This window comes from Podarcis erhardii (genome assembly GCF_964252035.2).
Source record: "Podarcis erhardii genome assembly, chromosome: 9".
Classification (NCBI taxonomy): Eukaryota; Metazoa; Chordata; class Lepidosauria; order Squamata; family Lacertidae; genus Podarcis; species Podarcis erhardii.
In genome coordinates this window covers 35,230,051-35,254,847 of record NC_138512.1, presented here as the reverse complement: position 1 = coordinate 35,254,847, position 24,797 = coordinate 35,230,051, and the positions used below count along the sequence as shown (strand labels likewise).

At 40.5% G+C, this 24,797-nt stretch overlaps 2 protein-coding genes across 3 annotated transcripts in view; one reads left to right on the top strand and one right to left on the bottom strand.

The window, feature by feature from the left end:
• Positions 1 to 2,831: 2,831 nt before the first annotated feature.
• The window catches only part of CBR4 (carbonyl reductase 4), a 239,934-nt gene continuing 217,968 nt past the window's right edge, over positions 2,832 to 24,797 (bottom strand). Inside the window, exon 8 of the mRNA XM_081875461.1 lies at positions 2,832 to 2,841. The gene's annotated coding sequence lies outside the window, so the exon portion shown is untranslated. The remainder of the gene's footprint in view (positions 2,842 to 24,797) is intronic.
• The window catches only part of PALLD (palladin, cytoskeletal associated protein), a 218,710-nt gene continuing 199,121 nt past the window's right edge, over positions 5,209 to 24,797 (top strand). Inside the window, exons 1-2 of one of the 2 annotated variants that reach the window (XM_081875220.1) lie at positions 5,209 to 5,332; positions 11,849 to 12,886. In XM_081875220.1, the coding sequence (XP_081731346.1) occupies positions 11,850 to 12,886 (1,037 nt within the window). In that variant the 5' untranslated portion in view covers positions 5,209 to 5,332; position 11,849. The remainder of the gene's footprint in view (positions 5,333 to 11,848; positions 12,887 to 24,797) is intronic. The other variant, XM_081875221.1, reaches the window with a different exon arrangement.

Genomic DNA, 24,797 nt, shown 5'->3' with positions numbered 1-24,797 from the left:
TCATCTTTTCTATCTCTGATATGAAATGTTTTTGGTTGAGTTGTTGTTGTTTTTTTAGGGGACAGTAACTCCCCACAGCTCTGGAATATACTGCATATAGGTACACAAAGCTTTGACTGATGGAGAATCCAAAAGAGTCACCCTCTGCTCTTAACACTATTTTGCTATGAGGGACTTTTGCATAGCCTTCCATGGTATCACTTTCACCTCCCTGTCCAGGAAGTTCCTTGGATTTCATTGGCAAAGGAACTTTATAGCTCAGCTGTAGTTCGTGCTTCTTCACCTTATATCTAAATCCTGCAAGCTCCACTTTGCTTTTTAACTGTCAAGGGATATTAAATCATTGGAGGAATAAATCCTAATTCCATACATGAGCCATCTGGGCTCTCATGGAAACCCACTAATGGTAAAGCCATTTTCCAGCACCGCAGCCACGTGCCCATAAATTTTATTTTGCCTTTGTGCCCCCACCCCCAGTGTAGCCTTAGATTAAGCATATTCAAATTGAAGGTGCTGCAATATTTACACCAACTTGACAGGAATAAGTGCAAATTTGGCAGAGCTATACAATGTAACAGATTTCTTCGGTCCCTGTTATAATATGTACAGTAGTTTACAAATGGCGTTGACTGTTATTTTTTCCACCCCCTTTTTTTTTTTAAGGAAACTTCTTTGACCAAGATGCTTAGGAAAGAGATAGAGCAATCTGCTGTATCAGCTATATGTAGGCTATATGCTTGCACTGTGTTGACCAGTCTCTGTTTCAAATGTAAAATCTTCATCTTTCTTGCTGTAATTGCATTAAGTTACAAATTTATGGATTTCAGACTTGAGTATGTATCTAAACCACTGAGCTTATTTGATCACCCAAGTGTGCCTTCCTCCAGTACTGACTCACTGTTAAAATTCTGAAGTGTCCTAAGCTACGTTGAACAAGTGACAACGGGGGGGGGGGGGGGAGAGAGATAGGAAGATCACAGGGAAAATGAGAAAGAATGACAGCAAGGGTATGTCTAACTACATGGTAACTGTACACTGATTCTGTACTAGTTTAAGCCTCATGGCTTCTACTACAAAAAAATCCAGGAATGGTAGCTTGATGTGGCTCCTTAGAATTTGGTGTTGGAGATCTGCAAGCCACACTCACAGAACGGCAATTCCCAGGGTTATATAGGAAGCAGTGCTGTATCAAAACTGTCCTCCAAGTTCTTAGAAGTTCTCTTCCTCTGTGGAAAAGTCCATTTTCTGCCTCATTCTCAGGGGACTTTAGAATCAGCTCTGAAGACACTGTGTTAGATGACTGCCTAAACACATGGTTTCTGCATTTCTTTCCTTTTGATAATATTTACATTGTGGTTTGGAACTTCATTGTATAACATGGAATATGTGTTTTTCTTTCGTATGTTCTGTTTGCATATTTGTTTATGTTCCTGGTTGTTGCCTGCTAAATAAATATAAAAAGCAATAAAAATAGTTAAGAATAATTACTTTTGAATTTCTTTAGAAATTTTGAGATGGCCTTATGTTTGTGGATTTTCTTTCCAATAAACAAATCTCGACAGCCTCCCTACTTCCTGAACTGAAAAGGCCCCATGGGAAGTGTTTCCTAGTAATATATTTCCCTGGGCTTTAAGTGAAGCATGAGCATCTGGGAAGGCTACATACATACCCCTGAGGAGATGATTTGTAGAATGAAAGGAGGCATATTCACAAACACGACTTGGCTACTTCAAAAGTAAGAATGACCACCAAAAAGAAACCCTGCAGCCCTCCCATGAGAGGTTTGCCCCTTTTTTCCTCCCCTTTCTTTCCTCCCCTTTGATGATTTACTGATGCAATTTCCTTTCTCATTAATTGATGGAGAATAGTTAGAAGAAAGGTGATATTTTTGCCACAGCACTGAGAGGAAGTTGCCTTCTAGCAGGTCCAGTTATTTGTCCATCTGTCTTCTGCTCAGACTGGCACTGGCTTTCCAGGGTTCGAGGCAGGGGTCTTTCACATCATCTGCTACCTGATCTTAGAGGCTGGAGGCTAAAAATGTCAGAGATTTAATTATGTGAAGCATGTAGTCTACCACTGAGCTATGGTGATTCCCTCAGGTTTCCTGGGGGGAAGGAATGATGCTTAAACAACTATGTGTCTAATACAGAAAGATAAATTTAGAGGAAGACAGAGGTAAGGACAAAAAAGAGCCAAGGATGCTTTATTTGTTAGGATAGTGCTCTAAAGTTTAAAACTTCAAGCGTTTTCTATTGAAAGTCGCTTTGGGGCACTTTTTTTGACCAAAAGTTAACTCATCAATAATTTTGTAACAGTGCAATCCTATACAAGTAACAGTGCAATCCTATACAAGTAGTTTAATGGGATTTACTCTCTGTTCTAGCCGCCATTGCCAAACAAAGAACTCAAAAGCCCACTCAGGTTTCTGCCAAAGGCTTTAATGTGTAAATTTGATTGTTACATAGGCATTGTTACATTTTTTAAATTTATTTTTCAGATTGAAGCCATTTTGACCAGGGCTGTACTTATAAAGTTGGAACTGAATATGGAACAACTGATGGGTTCAAAATTGGGAAAGGAGTACGACAAGGCTGTATATTGTCTCCCTGCTTATTTAACTTATATGCAGAATACATCATGCGAAAATGAATCCCAAATCGGAATAAAGATTGCCGGAAGAAATATCAACAACCTCAGATATGCAAATGTCACAACTTTGATGGCAGAAAGCAAGGAGCAATTAAAGAACCTCTTAATGAGAGTGAAAGAGGAGAGTGCAAAATATGGTCTGAAGCTCAACATCAAAAAAGCTAAGATCATGGCCACTGGTCCCATCACCTCCTGGCAAATAGAAGGGGAAGAAATGGAGACAGTGAGAGATTTTACTTTCTTGGGTTCCATGAACACTGCAGATGGTGACAGCAGTCACAAAATTAACAGACGCCTGCTTCTTGGGAGAAAAGTGATGACAAACCTAGACAGCATCTTAAAAAGCAGAGACACCACCTTACCGAAAAAGCTCCATATAGTTAAAGCTATAATTTTCCCAGTAGTGATGTATGGAAGTGAGAGCTGGACCATAAAGAAGGGTGATTGCCAAAGAATTGATGCTTTTGAATTATGGTACTGGAGGAGACTCTTGAGAGTCCCATGGACTGCAAGAAAATCAAACCTATCCATTCTGAAGGAAATCAGCCCTGAGTGCTCACTGGAAGGACAGATCCTGAAGCTTCAGCTCCAATACTTTGGCCACCTCATGAGAAGAGAAGACTCCCTGGAAAAGACCCTGATGCTGGGAAAGATTGAGGCCACAAGGAGAAGGGGATGACAGAGGATGAGATGGCTGGACAGTGTTCTCAAAGTGTTCTCAAAGCTACTAACATGTATCTGAAGAAGTGTGCATGCACACGAAAGCTCATACCAAGAACTGACTTAGTTGGTCTTTAAGGTGCTACTGGAAGGAATTTGTTTTGTTTTGACTATGGCAGACCAACACGGCTACCTATCTGTAACTACTAACATGAGTTTGACCAAGCTGTGGGAGGCAGTGGAAGACAGGAGAGACTGGCGTGCTCTTGTCCATGGGGTCACAAAGAGTCGGACACAACTAAACAACTAAACAAAACAAAGTATTTATAAAACGGGAAGTACAAGACCCTGGCTTAGCACTGGTGTCATCTATTAATCCCCACCTCACAATTTTACCAGTTAAAGCAACTTTTCTCAGATGCATGGGCTAGGGGGCATGTTTTTGGTAATATATAGGCAGCGGCCATTTTACACATGATCTGGAAGTGGCCCAGAAATGTGGCAGGGCAGAACAGAGTGGAGCAAGATTATGCACGCTGCACAGATGCGCACGAGAATCAGAAACAAAACCCCCATACAAAATGGTCTCCACCTGTACATACATATGTAATTTTCTTTGTATTCCACCTTTTCATAGTTAAAACCATGCTCAATGCAGCTGACATGAAAAAATACATAATTACAAACATAACAAAAGTGGTCATAAACAATACATAAAACATTAAAAAATACACAAGCAAATTAAACAATTTCAACATAAATCTTAATAAGATCTAAAATGTAGATGCAAAAAATAATAATATCAAAAGCAGCAACAACGTCCCCCAGCAAAAGTGCCTAAATAATACCCCAGCTCAAGAGTCTGCTTAGCAGTCTCAGCTTTTGTAGCTGCAGTTAGTCAGGGCCCCAGCTTCCCAGGCCAGGTGCAAGGCAGGGAGCTGGTCTTCCAGGTCTCTGTCCTCTTCAGCAGCCTCAGTTTTCGTAGGCATTGGTTTTGACAATGATGCTTGCACTAAGTGGTATAAATTAATATTCATTTCCACTTCCCCTACCCCCAAGAAAAGTTTGAGAACTGCTGCTAGAATGTAAAATGCAAATGTGGTAGCACAGGCAGCACACATTGCATCATTTCCCCCCCAAAAAAGGTTAAAAATCATGTTGCTGACAAACTAAGAAAAATAAGCATCATTCATTCCTAAGCACCTATCTCAGGGGTCAGCAAACGTTTTCAGCAGGGGGCTGGTCCACTGTCCCTCAGACCTTGTGGGAGGCTGGACTATATTTTGAAGAAGAAAATTGAACGAATTCCTATGCCCCACAAATAACCCAGAGATGCATTTTAAATAAAAGCACACATTCTACTCACGTAAAAACACGCTGATTCCTGGACTGTCCGTGGGCTGGATTTAGAAGGTGATTGGGTCGGATCCAGCCCCCGGGCCTTAGTTTGCCTCCCCATGACCTATCTGAATACTGTGTGTGTAAGCATTGCAACAGGACAATCTGATAGCAAAAAAGTATTGGACTGATTTACACCTAGTTACCAAAAGCATGCTTTGAAGTAAAGCAGAAAACTTTTCTATGGAAATTTATTTTGTATCAGTCAACCCCTACAGAATTCTTCAGGCTAGCTGTTACAAAGTTATGGGGGAAAACTTCCAGCATTGGTATAAAGAACAATACTAGACTGCTTTTTGTAATCTCCAACAACTCCTTGGATATATAAGTATGAAGCACACACAGACGTTGCTCGTTCATCTTGGCCCAATGTTCATTCTGCTGGAATTCCAGATAGTGGCAGTCCTGCTGAAACATGAGTTCAGTTACCAAATATAGATGAGTGGGTAGGAATTACATAGTCAGAGAAGACAGATGTAACTCAGAGGCCACAGTCACCTCAATACTGTGGACCAAGCAATCCTGAATGAATAGCTAAAGCAACTTCCAGCTTTCTTAGACAAAAGGAGGAAGAGCTTCCATGCTTGAAATTTATTCTATATGAAATTCTTCACACTGACTTAAGGTTTGTAAGATCCTTTTGGATTCTTTATTAAATTCTGCTTAATTTTGTCCATGTATGAATGTTATATTTCATTCGCTACATATAAAGAGATTACATTGACTGTTGCCACGCTTTCTGGTTGCATAATGTTTTTGAAAGCATTTGAATTTAATTTTTAAAGAAACTAATTATAGACATAATTAATTGCCTGTGTTTTTGTCCTGTGCATTTCCTTTTCCTGATTGCACTAGAAAATCAGATCGTGAACATTATTTTTAACAGGGCTAAACATATTCTAATTTATATTCATTATATGAATTATCAGTGCCTTTCAAACAATAACTTATAATGTTTAAGTAAGCATATTTATAACTGATGGTTTAAAGTTTCTGTGATTTTTTTCTATTGCTGTTTGTAGAATATCACATTTAGGCCTGAGAAAATTGTTTTAAAAAATCAAGAAATGCATGAAATAGCAGGCTAGCTACATGTACTTTTCATCTTTTTTTCTAAACTGTACAGTACATTGTTTTACCATCACCAATAAGCTCATTAGAGAGATGAGGAAAGCATTTATAAATATGCTGCTGTCTAATCAGAAGAGTCTAGAAATAGCTCATAGCCTAGTTCTAATTATGATCATGTATGCTATTTGATAGGGTTCAAGTGTTATTTTAACTAGAATAGATATGACTTAAAGAAGCAGAGTCCTGGCAAAGGAAAAGTGGATTTCCTGGATAACATTGCAGAGCTATACATTCTGGCCATGATTCAGCATTGAATAAAGTGCTTAATCCCACCAAAATAAATTGGGTAGGGTGGCAAGCCTTAATTCAAAGCACACAGACTTGAAGGCTTACTGTTAGAGATGTGAAGCCTTTTTACAGGCAATCAAAATAAATGGACAAAAGTTCAGAAGAGCCAAATAATTGTGGTGCCCTGTAGGGAACTTGGCATTTTGTTCACAAACGAAGAAATGTTGCACCTTCTAGTAATCTAGTTACATTGCCAGGTGCCAACATATTTGCTTAGGTATCTATTTTAGGCACTTGTGATCAGATTAGCTGGCTGTTCTGGATGTGAATTTTTATCCTTTCTTTGTGTATGGACTATCTGAGAATGAATGGGTAAGACACATTTTTGCCAGGTTTGCTTTATTGTGTAGTGGATTGCAAAATGGACATAAACCAATTTCAGTGGGTCTGGAGCACCCCTTACTTCCCCATTGTTGGATACACTGTCCCACAAGGAATAATTTGCCTCATTGCGTTCACTTTTATGTGCCCACAAAGAACATTATTCACTGTTGAATGGAATGAGAGCTGTCACTGCTTGCATGCACTGGAGCCTTGCAAAGATCTTGCTCACTTGCCACTATGATGGAAAAACTAATACCACCAGGATGCCAAGCATCATGTTTAATAAAAATTTGACAAATAACACACATTTATTAAGAAATATATACCATGTATAACAATTATTTAAAATTGGGGGTGTTTCTTTTTAAAAAAAATAGAGGAATATTAAAAACATTTAAAATAAAAACTTTGGGCATGATCCAGCCAAAGTTGTATCCCATTGATTTTAATTACAGAGTTACAGGTGAGCTGGGCTCCAAACAGTTAAGTTAAACTCACTCCTACAATGCCAACACATTGAGTGTGGACATCTGAACAGAGGAAGTCTCACTATCAGATCTGTGCACAGAGATCTATGTAAGCAGGTTTCCCTCTCCAGAGTCCAGACATGAGCATTTAATGCATGGATATCGGAAGGCAGGGCTATTCACAATATCAGGGATGGGGCCAGTGGTCTGGGGCAACTTTCCTTTAATTGCATGGCGGCCTCATCACGCATATGCCACATGACAAGGGCTAAAATATATTCCACTGAAATCTATGGAACTTCAAAGGACTTGCCTTTGGCTGGATCAGTTCCTTAATAAGCATATGAAACATACAATTTCCAAGTTTAGCCCTGATTTTCTGGCATTTATCCAGAAGCCTTGACAGCTGATCCCCTGGACCAATGGTTCCCAACCTTTTTGGTACGGTGACACGTTATTTTATTGGGCCTTAGGTCTTTGACAGCCATTTTAACTGCAAGATTGCCTGTTATATAACAATGGTTTGAGGCATCCAATAAAAAAATGAACAAACACGCATATTAATATGGAATTTGTTGAAATGCTTTTAGTATTTACCAAGTTATTTACTGTTTTGTAGGCAGATTGCTGTGCATCTACCTGCAGCATATTGCTTCCTAAATTAACAAAATTATTCTAAAAACATGGTTGCACAAGCCATATTAATGAACTATGAATATTTTAAATAGTTTTATTCATAATACAGTTTGAATTGTCAAGTGTCAGTAGATACCTCAGCACACATTTTGTCAACAAGTAGATCAAAGCAGGGATTGATATTTGTCAGATATAGTATGAAAGAATTACTGATACAGAAGGTAAATATATTATTTCTTATTTTAACTAAGCAAATCACCCTGGCTTAACTATCAACTTATCCTGGCAGGAGATCCATTGACAGTATGACACAAGGTGCTCATCTAGTAAGCTGTTTTGAGTGGCTATTACAGCTCACCTCTGTTGTGCAGGCTGTGTTGTGTGGCAAGCTGTCACCAGATTTGCTTCCAGCTGTCAGAAAGCTTTTCCCAAGTGTTAAAAGTCTTGAGCCTTTCTGTTGTTCAGTTACAAGCATTATAATATACCACAAGCTGTAAGAGGTATTCATCATACCAGTTAAGGATTAAAAGCATTTTGTTGTTGTTGTTGTTTACTTATAAAGCCTGCAACCCATTTGCTTAAGGTTTGTGACCCATTTGCAGGTCATAAAATATGGAATTAAAGAGTTGGAAGGGTTGTCTAGTCCAACCCTCTGTAATGCAGGAATCGCAGTTTAAGAATCCCTGACAGATGGCCATCTAACCTCTACTTAAAAACCTTAAATGGAGGAGCAGCCACCACCTTCTAAAGTAGTCTATTCCAATGTCAAATAGCTCATGAGCAGCAGGTTAGGATAGGTTCAACCCAAAGTTCTAGTCCAGGCTTCCTCAACCTTGGCCCTCCAGATGTTTCGGGACTACAACTCCCATGATCCCTAGCTAGCAGGACCAGTGGTCAGCGATGATGGGAATTGTAGTCTCAAAACATCTGGGGGGCCGAGTTTGAGGAAACCTGTTTTAGTCAGACATCAGTGTGCACACTGATGAGTTAGCTCCCATCCATGCAGGCTTCCACATTCACTTCAGTATCAGGGGCAGGTGAGTGTCCGCAAAGCGATATATAATGCTCATACCCATTCAAAATAAATGGGGAAGCCCTTGCATATGTTGAAACTTTGTCAGTATTCAACCTCCCTCATGGACTTTATATTAAACTGGAAATGTGTGTTTAATCTCTCATGTTCTTTTCTAAAGTTCTTAAACTGTGGTTCAGACAACTGTGTTCAGATTTAAAGCTTTTTAAGGTTACCAGACGTCCCCATTTCCCAGGGACAGTCCCTGGATTTACAAATCAGTCCCCATACAAAATCAATTGAAGTTGAAAAGTCTCCCCGGATTCATTGGAAAAAATCTGGTAACCTTATTTTTGGGTAACTCATTGTTGCATGTAGTTTGTCACAGAAATTGGATTAAAAGGGAAGCAGAGAGCCCAGAATAAACAAAATGCAGATTCGTTGCCTGAGAGATTCAGGTGCTAAAATCTCATGGCAAAGAGCTCGGCTTCCTAATAGTTTTCTTTTCTGCTTGGTTACACAGTGATATGGCACTGAGAAAGAAAAGAAATATTAAGAGATGCCCAGGCTAGTTCAAGGGTTCAAGCACTCTGCCAATCAGTTAACAGTTTCATGCAAGATAAGCCCCAGAGGAGCTGCTAAATGTAACAGGAGCTTACACAAGTCAATGTAAAATACATCCGATTGCATCTCATGACTGTCAGCCAGGTCATACATCTCTTACAGAAGAAAAGTAGTATGGCATATGGTGATACGCAGCTTTGAAAAACGAAGTGGAAGAATCAGTGCTGTCTTGCTAAACCAGCTTGGTTCGTCACTAGGCTGGCTGTTATTTTAGATCTAAACGCCTGCCTTCAAACAGAAATGCCGTTATGCATTCATTTAGCTTTTGGTCTACCCACATTTCCAGATGAAATTCTTCCTTTTCCTTTGCAAAGCCCTGAATGCTTTAAATATACTTCTAAAATATATAACAATGTGTGTCAAACATAGCTTTTCTTTTTCTAGTCCTTGAGAAGTGGAATAAATGTATTATTGTTGTATTTTATGTGTTTATAGATAGAAACATAGAATTGTAGAGTTGGAAGGGACCCTAAGGGTCATCTAATCCAACTCCCTGCAAATACAGAAATCTCAAATAAATCATACATGACAGATGGTCATCCAATCTCTGCTTAAAATATATGTTAGAATTGATTTAATACTTGTCAACAGCTTTGAAGCCACTTTGGTAATGAAACACATATACCGGTACATTAATTGATAACAACAACAACAATAATAATTAATTTCTGATCTTTCCTCATACCATTCAAAATTCTACAAACTGCTATTATGCCCCACTGAGCTGTTTCTTCTAAATTAAAATGACCAAGAATTATAAGTGCAACCTGCTAATTGGTTTAACCACTAGATTAATCTGTTGAAAGGTTACAGTGCATGAGGGCTGACTCTACAATTAGGCATATTGAGGCAGCTGCCTTATGTGACAAATGGTAGGATGTGTGGCAACAGCAGGCCCACTACTGTTCCTCCTGAGTGCCTTGAGACCTTGAGAGCCAGTGTGGTGTAGTGGTTAAGAGCGGTAGTCTCATAATCTGGTGAAACGGGTTCGCGCCTCCGCTCTTCCACATGCAGCTGCTGGGTGACCTTGGGCTAGTCACACTTCTCTGAAGTCTCTCAGCCCCACTCACCCCACAGAGTGTTTGTTGTGGGGGAGGAGGGGAAAGGAGAATGTTAGCTGCTTTGAGACTTCTTAAGGTAGTTATAAAGCGGGATATCAAATCCAAACTCCTCCTCCAAACTCCTCCTTAGCCATTCCCTTCCGTTTGACAACAGAGATTTGTGTATCATGCAGGCTGCTCTGAGCTGCCTAAATTAACCTGCTGCTCCTAGTGGAAAGATGTTGTTCTGTCACCAAAGCTAAACTAGGAATCAACTTCTAGCCCATTCAACTTCTGCATGTTCACCTCAGGCAGCAAAATGCCCCGGGATTGACCTTCTATCCCAGGAGCCAGTGTGATGTAGTGGTTAAGAGCGGTAGATTCATAATCTGAGGAACCGGGTTCACGTCTCCACTCCTCCACATGCAGCTGCTGGGTGACCTTGGGCCAGTCACACTTCTTTGAAGTCTCTCAGCCCCACTCACCTCACAGAGTGTTTGTTGTGGGGGAGGAAGGGAAAGGAGAATGTTAGCCGCTTTGAGACTCCTTTGGGTAGTGATAAAGCGGGATATCAAATCCAAACTCTTCTTCTTCTATGAATGTTTACTCTAAGACCCACTACAGGGAATAATGCCTTGTATGTGTCTTTAGGATTGCAGCCTTTGGGTATGAATATCAATAGGGCCAATTTTAATCAGTGAGGAAATTTTTTAATGAATGGCTGTGCAAGCCAAGAGCAAATACATTTAAGTTGTTGTGATGTAATGTGATAGGGAATTTAAAAGAAAAGGTTAAAGATGGCCTATATTTGTTGCTGGTAGATTGTTGTTTAATTGTAAATTATCTCATACTTTCCTCAGTACCTGAAAAGATACTTTTATTGAGGTTTTTGTGACATGTAAATTTATTTTAATTTGGTTAACTCAGGAATGGGCAACCAGGTGCTGTTGGACTCCAATTCCCATCAGTCCCAGCCAACATAGCCAAGGATCATGAATTATGGGAGCTGTTGTTGAGCAGTGTATGGAGAGCCCCAAGTTCCCTTTCCCTACTTTAAAGGATTTAATGTTCTAAAAGAGAAATTGGTTGACAGCCTTCTGGAGGCTTTGTGCAGTTGCTGTTATGATTCACAATAGCCTCCTTCTAGAGAAGATTTTGAACTTTGTTCACAAAATACTTGATTTCTTTGAATTATTTATTTATTTTGCTGCATTGAAATTTCCAAGCTTTGGGCAAAACATTCAGGACCCATAGTTACAATTGCATAGAACAGGCATAGGCAAACTCAGCCCTCCAGATGTTTTGGGACTACAATTCCCATCATCCCTGACCACTGGTCCTGTTAGCTAGGGATTATGGGAGTTGTAGTCCCAAAACATCTGGAGGGCCAAGTTTGCCTATGCTGGCACAGAACAACTACAGGGACCCTGGCATTGTAGTAGTCAAATACATTGTACCTTTAAATTATAATTTCACCTAGGTCTATATGGGCCATAAGGGTTTCAGCGATTTTCCAGTTTTCTCTCTGGTTTTGGAGCTAATAATATGTGAATGAAAAAGAGTAGTTAGGTGACAAAAAGTATGTGGTCCTTACCAAAACAGAATTTATTCTCTTCCAGCATGCAGGACAGAAGCTGTGAGCAAGCTGTTCCAACGCCTTTAATGATGGAGGCATATTCTGCAGAGAAGAGCACACATGTGGGAAGCCATGAAAACACATCTGAGGATTCCTCATCTTATGAACTCTTCTATGATTCCCTATCAGACATACCAGATGGGGAACTTTCCAATGAGCTATCTGCCTTTCTTAGTGACGAAGAAATAAGCAAAAGCCTGGAACTTGCTCACACATCTATTGTGAATTCTGTAAAGGAGGATGGGAACGCAAACCAGGAGTTCACATATTACTTCAACACTTCTCCAAAATCACTAGATAATGCCTCTTCCATTGAGACCAATGGGGATAGTCAAAACACTTCCAATAGGACTCAGGTGACCAGCCCAAACTCACTACTGATTTCAGCTCAAACTCTCCCAGACCAGAACATGTATTCTCAGGAAGCAAACAACATTCACAATGTTACTGGGAAACCATCCAGCATATCTTCCCTGCTGCCTGCAAGACCCAGCTTCATTCGGAGCCTAAAAAATGCTGAAAGGTGTGGTCCAAGCATGCAAAAGCTGAGCCCCAAATCCAAACCAACTTCTGCAGGTGATGTCCCCTTCAAGAATAAGATGTGTGACAAAGCGGCTACTTTAATTGAAGAACTTTCTTCCATCTTTCGTGAAGCAGCCAAGACAAGAGTCAGGAGCCCTGACGGAAACTCCTCTTCACCAGATAGTGGGTATCTTTCTCCTAAAAACAAGCAACCAACCATGCCTAATTCCATAAGGAATCCAACCCCTGACAAAACATGCCCAGAGATCACACCTGCGAATGAGGTGCCTGAAGACACTCATACTGGAGAGTCTGTGCTCCAAAGGAAAGAAGACTGCAAGGCCAGTGAGAATGCTTCCCTGTACCAGGTCACAAAAGAGATACACAGTCAACCTTCACCCCCTCGATTTACCCAGAAACTCAGGAGTCAAGAAGTTGCGGAAGGAAGGAAGGTCCTGCTTGAGTGCAGAGTTGCTGGAAACCCAACACCTCATGTCAGGTAAGACTGGTATTTCAATCCCAACATCTCCTGGGATGGCCATTCTGTTCCTCATATATGACTAACAACTGCTGTATCTCCACACGATAATCTTTATTTAAAAAGGAAGAAGGGTTTTGGGGAAAAAATCTTCAGATTTTGATCTTAATGGGAATGTATTGCTGTGGACCAGCAAAATAATTTCATAATCTGTTCCTATATATTTGAATCACATATATACTAGGAGTGTTTAGCAACCACAAGATCTGCATTCTATCTGTCTCAATAGTGTTTGGAAGCACTTACACCCTGCTTCCACAGCCAACTCAGAGGAAAACGATGACCCACGTGAATAACATCTCTGTTTGTTTATTTCAACACCCCTCCCCACAAATCACTGTGATTGGAATGGCCTCGGAAAATAATTCATTCTGAGCAAGGCTTGTTATTCTATATTTCTATGCTTAATAATTCTGTCTTTAGTAGTGCTTTCCACCAATTTAGCTGATACAGACATCAAAGGTTTGTAGTTTCCTGGATCCTCCATATCCTCCTTTTTCAAAATGCAGCATGGATTACAGGAAGCAGTAATTTAGATTATCATCCATACAATATATTAATTACACAACATCTGGTAGTTGCATCTCATCCCCTTCCTGCAAACAGCCAAAGACTTAAGGGTGCATACTATCAGGCACAGATTTCCAACTTTTCCATAGAGATGCAAAGAACACGGGCTCTCCTCCAAGGTGCATGACATCTGAAATTAAAAACAATAGGAATGGGGTACCTAATCATGCATTAGTATTTGAATTCACATAACCTGAAGTCAGTGCAATACTGCCATGCAGGAAGTAGTTTTTGGGGGGCGGGTTTAAAGGATTTAAGTGTATTGTAAAAGTGCCTCCTAAACTCAGTAAAATGATTTTGATTTGCTGATTTCCAGTGCATAAACACAAGTAAAATGTGTGACCTAACAGCTATGTAGGGAATGCCTTCTTAAACTTAACATATCAGTTTCCTTTGCATATCAAATGTGTTCCTTAAATGAGTGTGAGGTCAATAGAGTTGTCATTCATTCACATTTTGGCAAGCTTATGTTCTTACAGTTATGGTAATTACTTTCACATGCAGCCAGTGCTTTTCCATTCTCCCTCTCCTCCATGTCCCTTAATTCCATGTGAACCTTACAGTGGTTGGGTTCAGATAAACTGTGGTATGTAGTGATGGGAATGGAGGGCTCCTATGTGTGACACATACCACACTAGGTATCCATGTCAAGTGGAAGGGGGCAGGCCACCTTCAAAGAAAGAGTTCCTCATGAGCTCCTTTCTTCCCTTGGCTGCTTCCGAATATGACAATAAACTATTGTTTATCATGACAGGGTTGAATCCAGCTTCCCTTATGGCTTATGCACTGCTCCTCATTCCTCTTCTCCAAAACTGATTAATCTTAACTAAAGTGTTTAAAAAAGAAAGGGGGGGACCAATTTTAGGCCAAGCCTGTCTCAAGCTAGTTTTTTCTCAACAAGCCATGATTAAGATCAACCTTAGTTTAAAGTTAGGGTGCCATGCTAAACTGTGGTTAATTGAAATTGGAAGTGAAAGCTTCCATTCCAGACTTACAGCTGTGCTGGAGAAAGAGATGGCAAAGGGAGCATATAAGCCTGGACAGAGGCTTGGTTAGGAACAAAGGAAGCTGCCTTAGACTGAGTCAGTCCACTGGATCCATCTAGCTTGGTACTGACTGGCAGCAGCTCTTCAGTGTTTCAGGCAGGAGTCTCTCCCAGCCCTACCTAGAGATACCTGGGGATCACACCTGGGACCTTCTGCATGCAAAGCAGATGCTCTGACCACTGAGCTACGGCCCTTCCTCATCTCATTGGCTTATTCCTCTCATGATAATGTCTGACTGTAGCCAATCTGTAGGTGCAAATTTCAGTTCTCCACTTTGTGTCACCAAACCCACCACCACCAAACATTCCAATATTAAAATCTAGCAACCCCGTTCCTATGATTAAGTATTATTTCATACACTCCTCATGTTCACACATTTATTGGAATAGCACGAGCTTTTGTATGGTGAATGGATAAGGGCACCCTATCCTGTTATTCAGAGACAGAAGAATATGCTGCTGTTGCTGGACTAAAGATTGTAAGAGTATAAAAGTGTATTGGAACACACTGTCCAATTTGAGAAACGCTATTATTCTCTCCATCTTCATAAGCAAAACATATCAAATCTCATTTAGATGTCCTTTTATTTTGTTTGCTTGCTTGCTTGCAAAACTTTAGCTCAGGTGGAGCTGGTAGAGAATCATGGCTGAAATCTTGGAAATCTGTTGCCAGTCAGTGTAGACAATTTTAAGCTAGAAAGACCAATGGTGTGACTCAGTACAGGGCAGCTTCCTATGTTCTTATGTTGATGTCCACCATGGCCCCAAATGCTGTTACATCCTCAGCTTATCAAGCCGATTGCTAAATATATAGTTTTCCCAGTTTTAGCCTGGTGTCTTTTCCCTGTGGTCTGTCCTCTCAGAACCCCATCATGTGCTTCAGAAAGCCAAAATCTATTTATACTTCCATCCTAACCATCCTTCTGGAATATATCTGGGCAGATTTTTTTCCTTTCACTGGCCAGATAGATGGGAAAACCATCTGCGTCCCCATATCTTCTGGCCTTGCTCTGAAGTGCCCAGTTGGTGGTGCCCATGATGAATAAGCTTAATGAGCCTGTGCAACTTTTCCAGGTGGGCACCAGGCAAACATCAGAACCCCCTGGGTGCCATAGCAGGTCAGCAAATAGGTCTCTCATGTTGCGCACAATTATTTCTGTGGAACAGTGGGAGCATGTTCTCCCTCAGCGCTAAGCAACACTAGCTCCAATTCTGCTTCAGTAACCTGAGAACTGGCCAGCAGGAATGAAGGAGAGAGGAAGTTGTGCTTCCAGCTTTGCTAGAAAGAGGGAAATCACCTCTGATCCTTCAAATACCCAGGTATATGTTTAGGGCTAAGGAAGGAGCACATATTGCCAAAGGAAAAAGATCTTATATACAAATATTGAGCTCCTTTTCATAGTGTGGATCCCTATGCAGCCAAATGGCACCATCCACGCAGAAAGGCCAGAGTCTTGTTATGTGAGCTAGAAGCTGGAAGCAAAGCAGCAAGCTGAGAATCCAGAGAATCAGAGCCATGCCTGATTTCTGCTTGAATCCAAGGCTGCGGCTATGGGTGAACCCTTCCATCATAGGCTCAGGTTGTCTATATGTGTAAATAAACCATATATCATAAAGATACTACAGTCTCTGCTGCTCCTCATTCTAAAGGAAACCCAACCCTGGATAAGCGCCTGAACTCTGTGGATAAGTTACACCTCTCAGAGACTGGGGTGGTGTGCAACAGTATTCAAGGTGCCTTTGTGAGACAACTGTCAAACGTGAACTCGCCCTAAGGCAGAACATGCAAAAAGTGAAAGCACATACTTCTGCACATTGATACATTACAGTGGTACCTCAGGTTAAGTACTTAATTTGTTCCGGAGGTCCGTTCTTAACCTGAAACTGTTCTTAACCTGAAGCACCACTTTAGGTAATGGGGCCTCCTGCTGCTGCTGCACCGCCAGAGCACGATTTCTGTTCTCATCCTGAAGCCAAGTTCTTAACCTGAAGCACTATTTCTGGGTTAGCGGAGTCTGTAACCTGAAGCGTATGTAACCCGAGGTACCACTGTATTGTATTTCTTCCAAGACTTGCCCACATGACTGTACTTTTAATGCACATTCGAAACATATTTTCTCCCTTCAAAGAATTCTGGGCAATGTAGTTTACTCCTCAGAGTTACAATTCCGAGCAACCCTTATAACTGCAGTGCCCAGAATTTGATTTGAATGTACTTTAAAGGTATAATGTGTATGCAGCCCAAGCATCAAGAAAAATGATGTTTGTGTGCAGGCTGTGTTTCTTTCAGAGTGGCTGCTTACAGTGAATATGGTTAATTGCTATTTTTTGTTGGTGAGGCATCTGTCACTGAACCTAGGGACACTGAATTCTTTGATTTGTAAAGTATTCATAAACAGCTACTGCCTCTTGCTTTACCCCAAGAAGCCTCATTTTATCTTTTTTCAAATCAAATCAGCACAATTCTTACCTCCTTGTTTCACTAAAAACAGTTTACACTGTCAGTTTAAGTCTGCAGTTGTACACGTACATCCCTGAAAATTGTCCCTACTAAACACAGAGGGGTTTACTAATTAGTAGAGTAGCATAGGACTGTGCTGTAAGTGTAAATGCTTCAGCTTTTTGTGTAACATTTTAAGGTACAGCACTATCCATAATGAGAATAAAACTCTATGGATGTTGGATAGTTGTTAAATTGCTGCACATTAATTTTACCCTGCTGCATTATGTTAAGCTACATATTCTTCCCCTGTCCATAACAAGGACTGTTTATTTTAACTATACAAAGTGATGGGAAGTGGGAAAACCTGGAAGGCTACTAGATAGATTTTGACAGCTGTGCAATTATTTGCACTGTTGTTACATTTCTTCAACTGAAGATGTCACTCTATCTCAAGTGAGGCAAAGGAAGGGCAGTACTGTACTTTAACTGTTCCTTTTTTAGTGAGTAACACCAGAGGGCAGAACATTGCATTTTTACATGTACAATCAGTTACTCACAGAGTTCATGCTGAACAGCAAACTTTGTGCTGTTATTCAGATCACATTTTAGGAAATCCATATTAGAGACCACCTTAGATTATTGATTTAAAGACTTAGCAGACTGTGGAATATATATTTTTTTGTCTAATTCAGTTTTCATTTATATTTTTTAATAATATTATTTTAATGCATTTTATACAGCTTGGCAGTTTTGAAAGTTTTAAATATTCACTTGTTCAAGTGATATTGTACAGAAATGTAGTAGAGGGGTTTTTTAACACCCTCCCCCCACAACTTCCAGTAAATTCTGCATTGTTAAGTTCAAAAAAAATCCTTTCTCCACCCACCAGACTGAAGAAAGAACAGCTATAGTTGTTATAATTTATTCAATAGGAGCAGAAGGTGATGCTGTAAGAAAGGAACTAATTGGGTTGTATCCAGACTAAGTTAGGTGTACTTATGTCCCACTGACAACCATTAAAAAAGTTAGCCCTAACTTAACTTGGGCCTCATTGATTTAAATGGAGTGCAACCGAAATAGTTTGGATCCAGCCTACTGTTTCTTCAGATTTTAGAATTGAATTTGAGGATGGAGAATGTACAGTGATTGCAATCTACTGCCACACTCATAAGTCATAGCCTAAATGTCTACATCAATTGACCCATACCAAAGCCATGTTTCAAAATGTTTATTAAAAATCCTGTACAGCTTCTTAAAAACTCTTCTGCATGCTCTTGCACATAATAACTTCGGTCAGTTATGCTTGCAGATGCCACATTCATTCTGAAAGATGAAATATTCCGTAAGTCTACTTTTTGTAACCATCTGGTCTGGGACTAGTCACTGTCCAGATGGAAGATCATCTGGGAGTCCTAATACATCATCTTGAGTTCCATGAAAGAAAAGCAGGATATACATGAAATAAAATAAATAATAGATTTCTATTTTTTTAAAAAAAATAGCTGAATTTGATTTTAAAGGAGATATTGTCAGAATCAAACTAGATGTGACACTGTTCATGCAGTTAGCAATTGCATGGATATTTTTTCAGAGTAAACAGCAGGCACAAAGGGACCCAATTCTGACTGGGACTGAAACCGGGAGGGATGCTTCCCATCCTTTGCTGCAGTCCCAATCCAGACTGGGGCCTCTGCTTGACATTTGCATTGGAGGAAAGATACCATTGGGGTCAAAGGGAACTTTCCACCTCATGAAAATAGGTGGCATGAGGCTCTTCACCAAGATGGGGACCAAAGTGGCATTTGCACAGTGTCAACCACCTCACTGCCTTGCTCCTCCTACTCGCCCTCCTAATAAGTGGCACGGCCTGCATAATACATTATCTACAGGTCTACCTGTGCTCTAGCGAGAGAAAGGCCACTTTCATACTAATATGCTGAAATGCTGAGCTGCCTAATCCTTTAAGAGTGATAGTCAAATCTGCCCTTTTGTAAACTCAAGTGAGGAAGCAGTTTTATTGCCAATACATTTGTAATTGTTTTGGGAACTCGGCTCTTCTGACATCTAGCTGTGCTGTTTTGTAAAAACTACATTCTGTAACATGTGCTGATGTGCCCCACAGTCTTATGTGTGGGAGGGAAAATAATCACTCCTTGATCTTTCTCTCCCCTCCCCCTTCCCCACTTATGCATAGATTTGGAACCCTGGGGCTGCTATAAATTTGGTAAAAACAAGCTTTGCAGCAAGTTCTCTATAAATCAAGACCTGTTGTTAAGAGGGAGTGTTTGGGGAGAAAGGTGGTGTCATGAGATTGGCAATGTCTTCTTCCAGAGACTTAATTGGCTATAATATCCCAGTTGCTCTTGTCAACAGAACTTGGAAAACATTGGGAATAATTCAGACATGCATGTACATTTCTTGATATATATAGTCGTTCAGTGACTCACAGCTGAATGCAGCAGCTCATCCAGGAGTTTATTGACAGCCTATCAGCCCCTGCATGAGGAAGAAGACCCAACACGCACACCATGAAACAATGACAGAGGCAGGGAGATTGCTACTGTACAGGTGTGCAATTGCTAACTGGGTATCAGTGTCCAGCAATGCCTGGCAATGTCATTGCCCATACTGGGTGGTGCTGCCTATTCAGTAGCTATAGGCTGGCATGTTGCTCTGATAGCAACCTCCCATGCCTCTTCTACCACTTTGCTCAGCTCTCTTGGAAGAATGGCAGGCGTCTCTCCCCAGCTGCAGTGATTCTCAACTCTCCAGCCATTTGTGTGTATAGTAGAGCTCCAAAATCTGATCTTCCTAATACCTGCACATCTCATGGCAGCTAACATGCAGCCACTGAAATTTATAGCAGTTTCACAAACAACTCGAGATAAGGAGCTGCTGGTGATAGCATGAGTGACGTTGTCCTTTGCATACTGGCCAGTTAACATTTGGTCAATTTTTGTAATCATATTGTCTCAGATTACATTAAGACAGAGGAAATAAACCTGTAGTCCCAAGACAGCATGGCCAATGATAGAACCAGTCCTGCAAAACCTGGTGGTCCACAATTTCCCCACTCCATGGCATTCAAGCACTGACTCGTAGTCATTTGTTTGGGAAATAAGGGTCATTGTTTGATTCCTTGGCTATAGCTGGAAATTTCAGACATTAGAGAGCCTGTCTCCCAATTTGTGTATACAAATTAATGCATGGAATTACTCCATGCATAAATTTCTTGGGTGAGACTTGAGGACTAATATGCTTTCCAAACTTTGCACGATAAAAAAACCACTATTGGCTGTATGATTGTATATGTACATACAACCTTTCAAATAAAAAATGCAGCCATACTTTTTATGCATTTTGCTCACATTACATTTATTTCACAATACACATTCTTGAAAATTGCATGTTAATAGCAATTGCTTAAAACTTTTTGATAGTTAGAAGTACTGTATATATTACAAAAGAGGCCAGATTCTCTAGGCAACACTTAGCAATTATCAGCACTTCTGTTAACTAAACACATTGCCTGGATTTCTCTCTCTCTCTCTCTGACACACACACACACACACACACACACACACACACACAAACCCTCAGTTTCCTTGAAGTTTCACAAGTTCACCACTATCTTGTTGATTTGATAAAAAGGAAATAGATGGCTTATGTTCTAATCTGATGATTATATGCTTATTTAGCAACCTTCACAAATCATTGTTTTTCATTTTTGATAGTATGCTAAGTGGAAGAGCCTGCATGTAGAAGAGCTCCCAGCCAGCCTTGGGAATATGGGAGGAAAAAACCTCTCAGCAAAGAATTACAGTTGGAATAAATTGTAGTACTGGAACCACAGTTATTGTTTATTGGTGCTCATACATCTACAATGTAGTGCTTACAAACCAACCTAAATTGTTATGCTTAGTGGGTTTCTGACATCTATCCGTGTTTGCTTTCTGGCAAGATAACATCTTGGACGGTTTAAAATTCTTGGAGGCAAATATGACAATTGAATAACCAAATTTAGTTGACACATTTTTGTGGGATGCAGTCCACTGCTTCATAAATATTTATGTGGCAAATACAATTATCACTTTAAACCATTACATGGTAAGCAAAGAATGTTTCAAAATATCTGAACTGTGCAGTGTCTAAAATGCTTGTGTGTGTGCGTGCACATATGTGTGTTTGAAAGGGTTAACAAAATGAATTAGCAGGCACTGAGTAAATATATTAGACTGGGATTTTTTGGATCTCATTTTGTGCTTGAGGTTTTTAGGGCAGTTTTAAACTGGCAGCAATGTTGCACCCAAGAACTGATGTATGGACTGGACCAAAATATATGTGATTTTGGAAGCTGCATTTGTTTATTAATGTGTCTTGCTCTGTTCACATATAAAGCAGGATGGGCTGTATTATTTTGACATTTAAAAAGGCACGTGGATCGGGAAGGCTGAACACTTACCCCTCCCTGCATGACCTATTGACGCTTCACACTCTTTTTCTCCTAACCCAGCACATTTCCACAACCATTAGGATGGAAGAAACAAAAAAGGCATTGGGTTGTATGTAACATTAATCAAACTTAAGAGTATACCCATTGGAATAAATGGACATGACTGTCTTTGATTTTAGTGGGTCCAGTCTGAGTTGGCTATAATCCCGTGATATCATCATAGCAGATACCGATCCACAAAAGGAGTCTGTAATTTATAACTAAAAATGCAATGTCCAAAATTGATTTCCACCCTCATTGACTGAATTTCATGCTTTCACGTGTAGGAGAGCCACCTTAAAAAAAAGTCCAAGAAGCCTCGTACTATGGATACAGCCTTTATAGATGCAACATTCTGGTTCAGTTTTATATAATTGACTTTGGCATTACAAGTTTACTGGATGTTACAGTTTATCTTAGGAAAAGGTCCAAAAGGGGATGGGACCTATGTCATCTTAAGAGCTCTGAGGTTTCTCAACGAACTAGCAAATAGGATTCTCCATAAAAAAATTTCTTAAGCAAACTACAAGTAAAAGCAAGCTTTCAAAAATCCAGCACACTTGTGCTGTGGAGGTATTTCCCCCTCAGCTCCTATTTTGTCAGCTTCAAAGCAAACGTAAGCTGATGTTCCTTCATGTTTAGCATGCATGTAATAAAAATGATTATTACTTTGCCCTCGCACTGCCTTCATATCAAAGGATCTGCATGCTTACGTATCTCTGTCATATGCTGGAAGTCTTTCCTCGTGTTCAGACATCTGAAATGGGAATCCTTGACCATGGGGAATGGAGAAGAAAGGGGATATTATAAAGTGCTGTGTGGAATTGTTAAACACACAAAACAGGCCTGAATGGCAAAAAAAAGTCCACCAGCCGTGTATGGCAGCTCACTGGGGGCTCACCTGCCCACCTGGATTTCAAAATGGCAGGAGGAGGCAATCAACCATTTGGTAGTCCACAACCATTTGGTAGCTGATAAACTTCATTTGGGGTGGTACGTCACAAATGGTGAAAGCCAATGTACAGGCCGGATCACTTCACTATAAAGTGACCATGTGTTTTATTATAGGCTACAATCCATTGCGGGAAATCCAGTAAGAGTCAAAGCATACTTCTCCCTTCAGAATAATAACCTAGAGTCTAACCAGCTTTCCACAGAAAACAGTGCACTACTGAGCATTCTTCAAAACAGATCCCTAATGAGTGTACTAAAGAAGAATTCGCTTCAACAAATACCTGCTAAAATAATTAGTCTAAAGTTCATGTAAGTTCCCTTTGCCCAAGCGTGCCCAATAATAAGGAAATGGGGCATATTAGAACTGCAAAAAACATTTCTTTAGTGCTCCTAGACTACTTTAGTGCACAGTGGCCATGTCTATAAAATATAGCTACTGATCTTGGTTATAAAGTTATAGTCGCGTGTTGCTAAGTCTGATGTTTTCACAGGTGGACAGATAAGAATGATTTCATTGTCTGCAATTGGCAGACAGAGTACTACACAAGCAAGAGCAGAAAGAGATTGCGGTATTCATTATTTTCATTTGTAATAGAAGGCTTCACAATGATTCCTCCACAGACATTATTACTTAACAATTCTAAATTTCTGGTTGGTCACTCCCACCCATCTGGAAAGAAGTGGTGCAGATCTCTAGTTTTTTCCTTGTGGTGCGAGAGGATATAGGAGTTGGAAAAGGAAAAGGAAAAGGCCCATCCTACTGGGGCACCAGCAGAATGGCCGCTCCCCCTTCTGCCTGCACCCACAGCAGAAGAAAGGTGCTGGATTGCGGGGGGAAGACCTGGGGTGTATTCAGACATGGGGAATATTGCATTAGTTTTCCTTATTATAATGCTATAATGCTGTCCCATTTTCTAGTGTTCCTTTCACATGCAGTACCTGTTGTCTTGTGGGACCCAGGTGGCGCTGTGGTCTAAACCACTGAGCCTCTTGGGCTGGCCAATCGTAAGGTCGGCAGTTTGAATCCGTGTGACGGGGTGACCACCCGTTGCTTTTTTCCCTGCAGCAAGGGAGGAGCAAATATAATTTATCAATGTTAATATAATGTGCAAACCAGGTCGCTATGTCTGGGGCAGCAAGCCCCAGGGACTTTAGTGAATTTTTGTGTGTTACACCCAGTGCCACAGTGGCAACTTAGCTTGGCAAATTAGCTAGAGATAATACAACTTTAAACGGACACTTTATTTATTTATTATGGGAATGGAGTCCCTAGACTATTGCAACATCAGGTACTGTTCTATTGGTGGTGTTTTTTTTTTAAAAAAAAAAATCTGCTCTTGTCTATTAAAACACCAGAGTAAAAACTTTATACCCAGTGTTTAAACTAACCATCCTTCCAAGATTGAAAATGCAAACCATTAAAATTCCCAAGATAACAAAAAAAAAGTCTTAACCTCAAAAGAATGTTGACACCCAACCCTTTGTTTTTGTAAGATCTGAATCAGATGTGGCTGTGCATGTTCTCATCCAGTGCCTGGATGCATTGATCAGCTGGGAAAGGGCCAAGAAACTGAAACTCAATCCTGATATGTTGGAAATCCTATGGCTGGGTAGTTCCCAGGTCAGGGAATTGGGTAGTATTGGATGGGGTTGCAGCCCTTCTAAAGGAACAGGTATGCCGTCTCAAGGTAGTATTGGATCCGTCTTTGTCATTAGATGCCCAGGTGACAACAGTGGCTGAGGTGCCTTTTACCAGCTTGGAATTGTCTGCCAGATACGGTCATTCTTGGACAGGGATAGGGTGATGACTGACTAATGCAATGGTAGCTATAAGGATGTGCTGTTGCCATGTGCTTTATGAGGAGCTGCTGTTGAGGCTGGGTCAGATGCTGCATCTGGTTTAACTGGTAGCTAAGCTAGTCACATACCTTGCTGCATGCATATGGCGCCAGTCTTAAAAGAACTGTACTCACTGCAAATGAGCTACTGAGTCAGGTTTTTGTTTTGATGTACACAGCCTTAAACAACTTAGGACCAGATTACTTACCAGGCCAACTTCATCCCAGTTTTAGCTAATTCAGTCATTAAATTCTAGTGAGGCCCTGTTGGTGGTGCCAAAATCAAGTTTCGGCATATATTGATAGAGTTTAGTCGGCTTGTCCCTACTGAGGTCACACTCAACATGACTTTACAGTGGAAGCTCTCTGCTTCCAGCAATTTAGGTGTCAAAATGTACCACAGAAATTCTCTGCTTGAATCATAAAGAATAGTTACAGCCCAGCCCCATACATGCTTACTGAGAGCTGTAGTGACATCGGTGGATTTGTTTCCAAGTAACTGTGCTGTGGGGGCAGGACGCAACTTAAAT